This window comes from Hippocampus bargibanti, linkage group LG02 (assembly GCF_051943395.1).
Source record: "Hippocampus bargibanti isolate YZ-2025 linkage group LG02, ASM5194339v1, whole genome shotgun sequence".
Lineage (NCBI taxonomy): Eukaryota > Metazoa > Chordata > Actinopteri > Syngnathiformes > Syngnathidae > Hippocampus > Hippocampus bargibanti.
Genome location: NC_142735.1, coordinates 25,367,968 through 25,379,166, shown reverse-complemented (window position 1 = coordinate 25,379,166; position 11,199 = coordinate 25,367,968). Strand labels below are relative to the sequence as shown.

General features: G+C 44.4%; 2 protein-coding genes across 3 annotated transcripts; both read left to right on the top strand.

Moving 5' to 3' along the window:
- The first annotated feature begins 73 nt into the window (after window positions 1-73).
- On the top strand, window positions 74-4,781 carry ap1s1 (adaptor related protein complex 1 subunit sigma 1). Of its 2 annotated transcripts, XM_088990487.1 has the most exons (6): window positions 74-270; window positions 346-446; window positions 1,604-1,782; window positions 1,868-1,976; window positions 3,171-3,308; window positions 3,410-4,781. In XM_088990487.1, the coding sequence occupies exons 3-6, from the start codon at window positions 1,604-1,606 to the stop codon at window positions 3,455-3,457; spliced, it is 474 nt and encodes a 157-aa protein (XP_088846613.1). In that variant the 5' UTR covers window positions 74-270; window positions 346-446; the 3' UTR covers window positions 3,458-4,781. The 2 variants fall into 2 exon arrangements, with proteins under 2 accessions (XP_088846613.1, XP_088846612.1); XM_088990486.1 differs by lacking the exon at window positions 346-446 and having other exon boundaries at window positions 75-270.
- A 331-nt stretch (window positions 4,782-5,112) lies between these two features.
- Window positions 5,113-10,745, top strand: vgf (VGF nerve growth factor inducible). Its single transcript, XM_088990480.1, has 2 exons — window positions 5,113-5,398; window positions 6,924-10,745. Exon 2 carries the CDS (start codon window positions 6,957-6,959, stop codon window positions 8,664-8,666), a length of 1,710 nt encoding a protein of 569 aa, XP_088846606.1. The 5' UTR covers window positions 5,113-5,398; window positions 6,924-6,956; the 3' UTR covers window positions 8,667-10,745.
- The last annotated feature ends 454 nt before the right edge of the window (window positions 10,746-11,199 follow it).

Genomic DNA, 11,199 nt, shown 5'->3' with positions numbered 1-11,199 from the left:
TGGCGCTCGTGTGCGGCCACTTCAAGATCCCAACGTGTTTGGCGGACGTGAAGAAAAATCTGCGCATGCTCAGTCGGCTTTCACCCTGCCCGGTGAAGCAGGCGATGCTTTTGGTTGTGCTGTCGTGTATAATGTGTGCTCACACGTTACCTGACAGACATGAACAAGTGTCAACACTAACCGCGGTGTGAACGAATTACCCGTGGGGTATTCTTCGAGGAAGAGTTGATCGCGAACGTCGCGGTATCCATCCAAAATATTTGGATAATGGTAAGTTGTATGATTTGATCGTGGGGGGCGGAAGAGGCAATAATACGTGCTTGGCTAATGCTACGAAGGTTTCAGGAAGTGGCTCAACACCTGGTCTCCACCTTCACCTGGCATCTGGTAGCAGAAACTGGAAAGTAGTTCCTCACAGGCACACGATAATTTTTTTCTGATTTTAGGTAATTTATGGTTAAGATTCAAGAAGTCTGTGTTTAGTTCGATTTGAAATTGAAGCCACATACCTACCTATACTTGCTGGGTGTTAAACCTCCGGGCTGTAGTCATTGTGTCAACAATGAAAGCGACAATGGCAGCTATTTGGCAAGAGTTACTTTCAATGTCATCACGTTCTTTTGCAATATCGTTCGACTTAAGGGGAAAAACGAAGTCGCGTGGCACTTAAAGTTTTCGTCAATTGCCAAGTTGCCGTAGGGTAAAAACAAGTTTTGCTCAGTCATATGTGTTGGTAAAAAGATTTCTTTAAAAAAGTACACGACATTTTACACGATAGTTTGCTTTGAATGACAACAGCACTGTATGATGTTGTGAAAGTACACGTCCCAACAAGCAGCGAATTGTTTTTAAATAAATAAATGGACCTTTATCTCCACTCCAGTTGGCGTCAGTTGTCAAACAAAACATCAAACAACGGCATCCACACCAACTTAAAATAACCACTAGCTTAGCGTTTAAACCCTGTTAGCTTGCTCGTGCTTACTCTATGAACTTAATAAAGATGAAGATGCTTTTAGTCAGCATCTTTAAGTTCATAAAGTTGCTTGTTCTGTAGCCACAAGGGGACACAAGCCAGTGTCTTATTGTGCCGGTCCCAAGCCCAGATAAATACCGAGGGTTGTGTCAGGAAGGGCATCCGACGTAAAAGTTTGGCCAAATCAAACATGCCAATCAACCCTCTGAAGACGGAGGACACTGATTCGCTGTGGCGACCCCCGAAGGGAAAAGCCAAAAGGAAAAGAAGAAGAAGCAGCTTGCTCGTGCTAAATGGCAACTGATGTCACGGTGGTTTCCTCCTTGAAGGAACTGATTGATGATGAACCAAGCAGGATATCAAAGACACCAGTATTAGAGTACCCATGCTCAAGTTCTTTATGCTCAGAGTGGAATGACTTATATTAGTACTGCACGGATGAGTCGAGTTAAGACTTGCGATATGTCCAACACTATACTGGTCTTTGTTATATTGTCCCCAAGGGGCAAAGCGGGAAAAGCACAAGCATTCCAAAACTTTGGGACCGTCTAATTGGCCGACATTTGCTTCAACTTCAACACAAGCAGAGAGAACTCAGGCACAGTCTTTTCCTCTATTCCTCTCCAGATGCGCTTCATGCTGCTGTTCAGTCGGCAGGGGAAGCTGCGGCTGCAGAAGTGGTACACGGCCACGGCCGAGCGTGACAAAAAGAAGATGGTGAGGGAGCTGATGCAAATCGTCCTCGCCCGCAAGCCCAAAATGTGCAGTTTTCTGGAGTGGAGGGACCTTAAGATTGTCTACAAAAGGTTGAGAGTTGGCACACTGAAATTTTGCTCGCGCGCTTTGCGGACACGACAGATGAATGGCAGGCGGCGTCCATGTTGTGTGCAGGTACGCCAGCTTGTACTTCTGCTGCGCGGTGGAGGAGTACGACAATGAGCTCATCACGCTCGAAGTCATCCACCGCTTTGTTGAACTCTTGGATAAATACTTTGGCAGCGTGAGTCACGTGGCTGCCTCTGCGGGCGTGTGTGTGTTTGTCTGTGCGTGTGTGTGTGTGCATACTTTGTAATTTGGTGTGTATTTTCATATGTGTTTATGTGGTATTTTTATGCAGTGTGTACCTTGTGCGCGTAGCCCAAGTTGGATTCTGTACACATGCATGGACAATAGACATGTAGCCTAAGTGTGTGTGTTTTGGTAGCCTGTGTGTCAGTGTTTATAACTTGTGTGTGTAGCTTGTGTGGATTTGTGCATGTACATATTTTGGTATGTTTGTGTGTGTGTGTGTGTGTGTGTGTGTGTGTGTGTGTGTGTGTGTGTGTGTGTGTATACCATGTGTATGGATTTGTTTAGCCTGTATTGTGTATTAGTGTATTTTTGTGGCGTGTCCACTGGTATAGTGTGTATGTTTTTGTGTAGCCTTTCTGTCTATAAATGAGCAGCATGTTTATGTAGTGTGTGTGTGTGTGTGTGTGTGTGTGTGTGTGTGTGTGTGTGTGTGTGTGTGTGTGTGTGTGTGTGTGTGTGTGTGTGTGTGTGTGTGTGTGTGTGTGTGCGCGCGCGTGTGTGTGTATACGTACCATGTGTATGGATTTGTGTAGCCTGTGTGTATTTTTTGGCGTGTCCACAGGTATAGTGTGTATGTTCTTGTGTCGCCTTTCTGTCTATAAATGAGCAGCATGTTTATGTAGTTTATGTGTGTGTGTGTGTGTGTGTGTGCGTGCGTGTGTATACATACCATATACAGTAAAGTCTCGTTATATCGATATCGGATATATCGATAGTCCCGGTTATATCGATACTATTTCTATGCACGCAGGGAGAAAATTACATGCAAACAGGGTCGGATATATCGATAGTCCCGGTTATATCGATATTTTTTCGGACTCCCTTGAATATCGATATAACGAGACTTTACTGTATATGGATTTGTGTAGCCTGTGTGTTTTTTTGTGGTGTGTCCACAGGTATGGTGTTTTTGTCTAACCTTTGTCTATAAATGTGCTTGTTTATGTAGTAAGTTTGTGTGTGTGTTGTTATTCGTGTGATTTTTTTTTGTTGTTGTTGTGCCTCATCTATCTGTGTGTGTGTATTGTAATTTGTGTCATTTTTGTGTTGTGCTGTGGATGTATGTGTATACATTCCCTATGTCCAAATCCTGTTGACCGTATTTGTGCTTGTGCTTGCTCAGGTGTGCGAGCTGGACATCATCTTCAATTTTGAGAAGGCCTACTTCATCCTGGACGAGTTCTTGATGGGAGGAGAGATCCAGGACACGTCCAAGAAGAACGTCCTCAAAGCCATCGAGCAAGCCGACATCATGCAAGAGGTTCTGTTCCTCACTTTGGCACTCCACTCGACCCGTCTCACCCGTGCCGCTCGTGACCCTAACGTAGGTCTTTTATGATTTTTTATTTTTTTACCGCGCAGGAAGACGAGTCACCCAGAAGCGTCCTGGAGGAGATGGGCTTGGCGTAGTGGCCGCTCGCGCCCGGGACTGAACACTGCTTCTGTGTGTCACGTCGCTTGGAGACTGTGATGCATCGCGTGGGTACGAACCTTGCGTTGACACGTCCACCAGTATGTGTGTGTTTGTGTGTCAGAGTGCACACAGGATTTGTATGTATTTCTATTTGTACGAGTGATCTGGAAGTTTATATGCTGGTCAAAAATCGAATGTGGGTGGGGCGGGGCAAACCTAAGTTGAGAAAATGCTAATTTTGATATCTTGATCTTGATCTTTGATATCTCCCAATATGAGAAGACCAAAAGCAGTTTGCTGCCCCGATTGAGAAAATGTGTATCCGCTCTTGTGTGTCGCTGGCAGCTAAACGGTGGCAACCTGGAGTTGACGACAATAGCGTTTTTTTACAAAGCAGATGATTCAAACCCATTGTGCGCTTTTTCTTATGAGTTGTCCCACACGCCGCACATGGGTGGCGTTTATAGGCGACAGAAGCGCTGACGGCAAAAAAAAGTGTGCCTAATCAAACGTCCGTTGGGAATCGGGAACGAAAGACGTTGAACATCACTGCCGCAATTAAGCATCATAGTGCTGGGATGGCGACATGACGTCATCCGCTTTTGTCGTCCCATCGGGTGAAGCATGCGTCACGTTAAAGGGAAGAAAGATGCGCCATTAAACGTTTTGGGTTCAAAAGAATCCAAACTGGCTAATGCTAGCTAGCTAGCTAATCCAATGCACTTGGATCTGAATTGTGAGAAAGTCTTATCGTTAGAAGACAACTTTGTGTTATTTGAAAAAGAACATCCCGCTTTTGCGTTTGAGCGCAGCGCTGCAGCTTCTTTGTTTTCTAAGCTTCACTTTGAAACTTTATTTTGGATCTAGCCACACACTGCATTTGCTGTTTTTTGGGGAGTGCTACTTTTTTCAAATGATTCTACTCTTCTATCGTGTCTATGGAGGGTCCTCTAATTTCGGGATGCCGGCTTGCTGTTTTTAACTTTGGCTATTTATTTATTTTCTTTTTTTTTTCTTTGCTTGATTAACAAAACTATGCTCAGTAAGCAGCTTTATTTGTTTGCAAAACTCCAGTTCTTGATTTAAAAACCAACACTGACCGTTCAGCTCTTATCATGCAAATGTTTTTTTATGACCTTTTATTTTGGTGGGGGGTATAATATACTAATTGTTATTTTAAATAAACAAACCCTGCAAGACTTTGGAAAGAAAACATTCAAGAGTTGTGTGTGGAGAGACGCACGAATGATGTGCTCGTCAGATATGTTTTAACAGCTGTGAAAGCAATTTTATAACAGTCAATAAAAAACACATTTAAGACAGCCTGTGTGTTTTTGGGGGAGCTGCAAAAGTAGTGTTTGTACAAGTCAAATACACATGAATTGTATCTCATGAATTATTCTTCTGTAAAATACAAGCGCTGAACAAAACAATCCCAACTGACTACACTTTCCACGCCCCGTTTTTACATTGTTCACAAACAATTCTCCAAATGTTTACATCCTTTGTCAGTTCCTTTCGAGCAGGGGCACTGCAGCTCGTTGATACGCCCGGGGGTGGGGGGGTCGACAAGAGTGCGGGGATGCAGAAATTCCTTATGAATGAAACCCGGACCGGTGACGACAATGGGTGCGCTTGACGTATGTGTCACGCGGCCCGGGTGGGCGGATATAAGAAGCCCTGACGCTCTCCGCGGTGCTGAAAACAGACGCCAGGACTCCACGCGAGGAATCTCGGCTCTGTCATCCAACAAAGTCGAAAAGAAATAAAATCGGAATTCAGAATAAGCTGATGAGGAAAAGGAAAACAACAGGAACACACCTGAAGACCAAAAGGACACAAACGAACACAGGGAAGTGCGCTGTGAAGCGTGACAAGACTGTGACGTCCTGAGGAGCGGAGGCTGGAATCCCCCACCCACGGTGCCCCCACCTCAAGTGAGTAACAACTTCTTTTCATAATCATCAACTATTTGCAATGCTATTGTGTTAAATCTGCCAATCATGAAAAGACTGCCAATAATGCAAGATAAAGAAAATCTTTATTTTTTTCACAGTGGAAAAATTCCCAGTTTGCTGCAAAATTATGGCAGAAATGTAAATGGATTAAATACAAAATATAAGCATATTAAAAATGGGGGTGCAGGGGTTGTTTTCAGGAAATAAGGAACTGGAATTATGTTTACGTGCAAATTGATTATGACTCATAATCGAGGATAATGATATTGGAAAGCTGGATGATTCGTGATGCACACACAAAATGTCTGAATTGTCATAATCGTCGTCATCACTGTTCTTCTGAATGCTTTTACCATCGTAATTACCCCTTGTCAAAAATAACCCCACTCAATGAGGTATGATTGCAGCCTCAACCAAAGTGAATAAAGCTATGCTAATTATTCATTTATTTCAAAGACCAGAATATGACTGCCTTCAATTTGTTCCCACACATTTTCAACCCCAATGACCTGCATGCCGTGCATCCCCCCCAAAAAAAGGCCGCCAGCACCTAATGCACATTTTTTGGGGGTGTGGAATCACCCACGTGTGATAAAATGAAAAGGGACCGATTTAAACGGGATTGAACCGGTTCCAACTGGTTAATTTTGGTGGTGTTTATAAAACTTTATTGTTGGCCTAATGTATGTATGTCACAGTCAACCAATTCTAGCGCCAGCGTCTGTCAAGGTTTGCATGGTGGATCCCAAAAAAGCAGGCAGGAGGGAGCAGCAGGATGTATTTGACAAATTGTATTAAAATAAAGTCAGCAGGAACAAAATCTAAAACATCAAAGTCATCTGAACAGAAAAGTACAATGTATCAAAGAAAATCATGATGATGAAAATCATCTGCCAAGATGAAACAAACCTGACAAGGTGTAGCAAACACATTCAATGACCCGACATGGAATGGTCGTGCCGGGAGTCCTTTTAACTGCCACTAATTGGAACGACCAACACCTGTGCAGCTGCCGGCGGGGCCGACAGCGCCACCCGTTGGTCGCCAACCAGATCGTGACAGCGTCAACAATAGTTGGATTGGTCAGAACCGGTTCAAACCGGTTCCAGATCAAACCTGTTTGAACTGGTCGGAACCAGCTAAAACCGGTCAAAACCGGAACCAATTTCCGTCAGTTCAAAAAAGGCTAAATTGATTATAATGGGAAATATTTCAGTTTTCGACCAAAGTGGTTTTCGAACAGGTTTCTGGAACGGATTATTGTTGAAAAATGAGGTTAGACTGTATCAGATATAGTGATGTCAGTGAATCTGATATATCGAAGCTAAGATCTGATTGGGCAATAAAATTTAACGAGGCGGAAGCAGTTTGGATTAGAGAAATGGTCTGAGATGAAGAGAATAGAATATTGTGGATACATTTATACAATCGAATAGAACATGTATTTTTGGGATTATCAGTGTGCCAAAATTTTGCATCTCAAATGTGTTTCGATTTTCTCCAGGAATTGCTGCCATCCTGCTCACTGGAGACTACGATGGTTTACCGCTCCATCCCAAGTGCCCTTCTCCTCCTACTTCTCCTAACATGGGCTTCCTCCGCTGATCATACGGCGACCCCTGACACACAAAGCGCCTTCTCTACTGAGACGGCGCTCCCGAGAGGCCCGAAGAGCACGGATGAAGATCAGATTGCAGAGAAAGCAGCGAAAGCAGACCTCTTTGACGACATGGATCCCAAAACGCTTGCGGCGCTCTTGCTGGGGGCGATCAATGGCACGCGGGCCAAGAACAGGAGAGAGGAAGACCACCTGGCTGGAGATGAGCCGGAGGGAGAGGAACAAGACAGGGACGGGCGACTGAAGCTGGAGCTTCTCATGGCTGCCCAAGGGAGGGAAGAGAAGAAGAAAGCCGAAGAGGAGGAAGAGAGAATGACTGAGAGGGTGACCAGTCGTACCATGAGCCAGACGGTAGCGGTCCAGACACAACCGCCGCCCAAGCAAGGTACTGAGGAGGAGCAGCTCAACCCAGATGAGCTGAAGAATCTGGAGACCATGATGAAAGAATTTCCCCGTTTGGACACAGCTGTCAAGAGGGCGCGACACTTGGAGCCCAACCAGAAGGAGACTCGGGGCTCCAGCAGCTACAACGAAATCATCCCATTCAACAAAGTCAACAACGCGGCCGTGTCGAAGAAGAAATTGAAATGGCAAGAGGAGACGCGGAAGGCTTTGAACGTACCATCCTACAGAGGTAACTTCATGGATGACTTCAAAGATACCGACACGCCTGGGCCCGAAGACCAGTGGGACGTGGAGTCTGAGGATGATTTGTTAAGTCCCGAAGAAGAGGAGGCCCGGGCCAAAGCGGAGCAAGAGGAGATGAGGAGACAGGCCGCTGAATTGCAACGAGCCAAGTTGGAGGAGGAGAAGCTAGCTGACATCGCCTCCGATATGCTCCTGCGCTACATGGTCAAGCAGAACGGCGGCAGCAGGAAGTACCCGTCAACGTACCCCGACGCGGCCGAAGACAAAAGGTCAGAGGAAGACCAGGAAGAAGACGACATCGACCCCCAGACTATCGACAAACTGATCGAGATCTCCAGCAAGCTCCACCTGCCCGCTGACGACGTGGTAGACATCATCAGTGACGTGGAAAAGAAGAAGAAGAAGGACGTCACCCCACAAATGCTCCTGTCCTCCACGGTCCCCTTCCCTGAACCCAAGGACGGTCCAATCGGCTTTCCGGTCCGTAAGCAACCGTCTCTGGCGTTCCCCCTCCTTAAAAACTGGTTTCAGAAGTCCCACCCCGTATCCAAACCGTACACGTGGCCCAAAGTTGTGAAGCCAGTGAAGCAGAACCCTCGGGCTTGGACACGCAAGCCCTACACACAACCCGCCTTCTACCCGGTCTACGACCCCCCTCCACGGTCCGCATACCGACACTACGTCCCCAAACACGCTCTGGCCTTGAACACTTTGTTTCAGCGGTCCGGAGATGGTCCGTATGCTTTCCAGCCCAAACAACGCTACCTCAACTGGGTTCAGCCCCGCTTGAGGAAGCCCCCTACCGCGTTGCGGCGCAAACCCTACTACCCCAGATACCGCTTCCCTTTTTACACCCAGAGGCCTCTGCCACGGGAGCAGTTTTACCGGTCGCCCCAGAAAGGGTACTTGTCCCACAATCCGGGCCACTTGGAGACATACATTGAACAGCTACTCATGAATAGGCCGCAAAGGCAGAACTGAAAAGTGGCGAATAAGATGGAGAACGGATCCAACGGCGAGGAGAGTGTTTCAATTTCCACATCCTTTGCCTCATTTGATCCATTGTGACTCAAGACATTCCAGGAGGGCTTTAAACATATCGCTTATTAACTCCCAGATCCCAAAATTAGGGTAGAAAATGGGGGGTGAGCAGGATGACAGGCAAAAAAATAGTCACGCTTACAACATGTCTGTGTCAGCACTCAGTTGTACAGGAGTGGTCCACTGTTAAAAATGTTTCTTCAGCTGTCATCTGTAATGTCCATCATATGGACATTAGGGATATAAATAAAGGGCCAGAGCTGCCAGCAAATTTTAGTGCGCTGACGAGGCTTTTTGGCTGAGGAGCGAAACGTCTGACACCTTCAAAGAAGTCCAGATGATGGCTGAAGAAACATTTTATAATAATAATAATAATAATAATAATAATAAAACATTTCATTTACAAGCGCCTTTCAAAACTTTACAATCACAGGATACGTTTTTCTGTGGGTGAGCAGCGGCAGCCACACGTGGCAGCGTTCACTCAACCCATGAAGTAACTCAATTACGTAGATAGAAAGCTAGCTACATAGCTATATAGCTAATACATACTTTTCATCAACATGGTCAAAAGAACAAGAGAAGAAAAGAAAGGCTTAGTCGGGTTTTATTTGTGCATGTTAAATTTCACATACGGCCTTTGCAAAAAGCAAAAGAATTCCAAACAGGACGTACAGTATTTGGTGGCGGGGGCAACGAGGCGGCTATATAATGGCTCCTGTGACTCATCCCTTTGCACAACTTCAATTACCTTGTTGCTATAGCGCCAAAGTGTACATGCCATTCCTTTATCTTTTAGCACTAATATTTACTGGGAATTAAACTGCAGGGGGGGGGACACTTTGAAATCCAATAGTCTTAAAATTGATCATTTAAAAATGACACAAAATGGGGGTTAACCTCGCGTTGAGTCACAAATGGATAACCAGTACAAGAAATGTTTGCAATCTATGCTTAAAAATACAAATGTTATTGCCATCATATTTTTTTTCTATGAAAAAAAAGTCATTTTCCCATCAATCTATCACAAACATTTTACCTCTGAATCGATTCCCTTTTGATAATATTTCAACGGTGCCAGGATTCTGCATTCGTCCGCTAAAGCTATTTAGCACCTCATAACGGGTCACTGTGACATTTTTAGTGTTGATTCATTCATATTTATTTTTTTAACATTGACATTTGTATGATCACTTGAAGAATGTTAAGTGGTGATGGGGAAGTGAAGCTTCATGACGCACTTGTGATAGTTTTTCACTCCTCTAGATACTCACTCTTGGTTGAAAGATGCAAACTAACCTTTACATTTAAACCAAGATCACCATCTGGAGGAGTCAAAAAACATCACAAGTGCTTCATGAAGCTTCATTTTGCCATCACCATTGTTAAGCCCGTTTGGAATGATGTGCTTTCTTGAAGATGCTTGAGGACACTCAAGATTGAGATTGGGCCAAGGGGACACAGCGATGTCTTGACACATGCAATGGTCAGGACATGTTTGACTTTACTAGCCGCCTGTTGCTAAGGGACGACGAGGAAAATGGAGTTGTTGTGTTGCTGTGATGGTCGGCAAGAGACACGGCATTGACAACCTCGCCCAATTCATCCCAGCCATTGTCATCAAAACAAATCAAGCAAAGCAAAGAGTTTTATACTAACTTGATATTTGTATGAGATCAAGAGGGCATCAGCACGTAAAGGAGACTGCACGTTTATGTATAATTGCATCCAAAATGTCTTCTGTCAGGAAATTCTAACACAAGCATTAAAAAATATCTATACCAAAAAAAAGAATTTAAAAAAATTGTCTTCAAAATGACAGTAGCCACGATGTTGTCATACCTTGAGATACGTGTTTGAGTGATGTGCTGTTGTTGCCTGTAGACGGCTTCTTTGGATGTACCTTTGTCGTAATTGTCCAATAAACATGCGTTTGCTGGATATGCTAGTATGCGCATGTCAATGACTACTTTTGTAACACTAAAAAAATAAACACATCAAATAAAGTCAACTACTTTTTAACCAGTTCTTTGTGGACAGTTTGTGTCCATTTTTTTCCTTCCCTGTTGTTAAAGCAGTCCAGCGTGAGTTGACATCTGATATGAATGTAAATTTTGAGTGCGCGTGGATGCTGCATTCATATGTGTGCGATTGTTCAAAGTGTTGCTCTGCAGCGGCTGGGTGAGCGAGGATGTTGGTGGATGAGTCACCCCCGGTCCTCAGCATGTGACATCATGAATCACTGCACCTCTGCGGGCAGAACTGCAGCCATCCAAGCACTCGTCTCCTGCCTTCTGCTCACTTGCAGCGGCATGGCTTATTCTATTAATTATTATTATTATTATTATTATTATTATTATTATTATTATTATTATTATTATTATTATTATTATTCTCATCATCATCATTATTATTATTGTTATATTTCTTTTTTGGGAGGAGCAAAACGTTCGATTCCATCTGACGCTGAAGT

Bases quoted from the DNA above. Each gene is read 5' to 3' on its own strand.
- vgf (XM_088990480.1), top strand. From the start codon at position 6,957: ATGGTTTACCGCTCCATCCCAAGTGCCCTTCTCCTCCTACTTCTCCTA.
- ap1s1 (XM_088990486.1), top strand. The intron at 1,783-1,867 runs GTTGAGAGTTGG...TGTTGTGTGCAG, and splicing joins CTTAAGATTGTCTACAAAAG to GTACGCCAGCTTGTACTTCT. The intron at 3,309-3,409 runs GTTCTGTTCCTC...TTTACCGCGCAG, and splicing joins AAGCCGACATCATGCAAGAG to GAAGACGAGTCACCCAGAAG.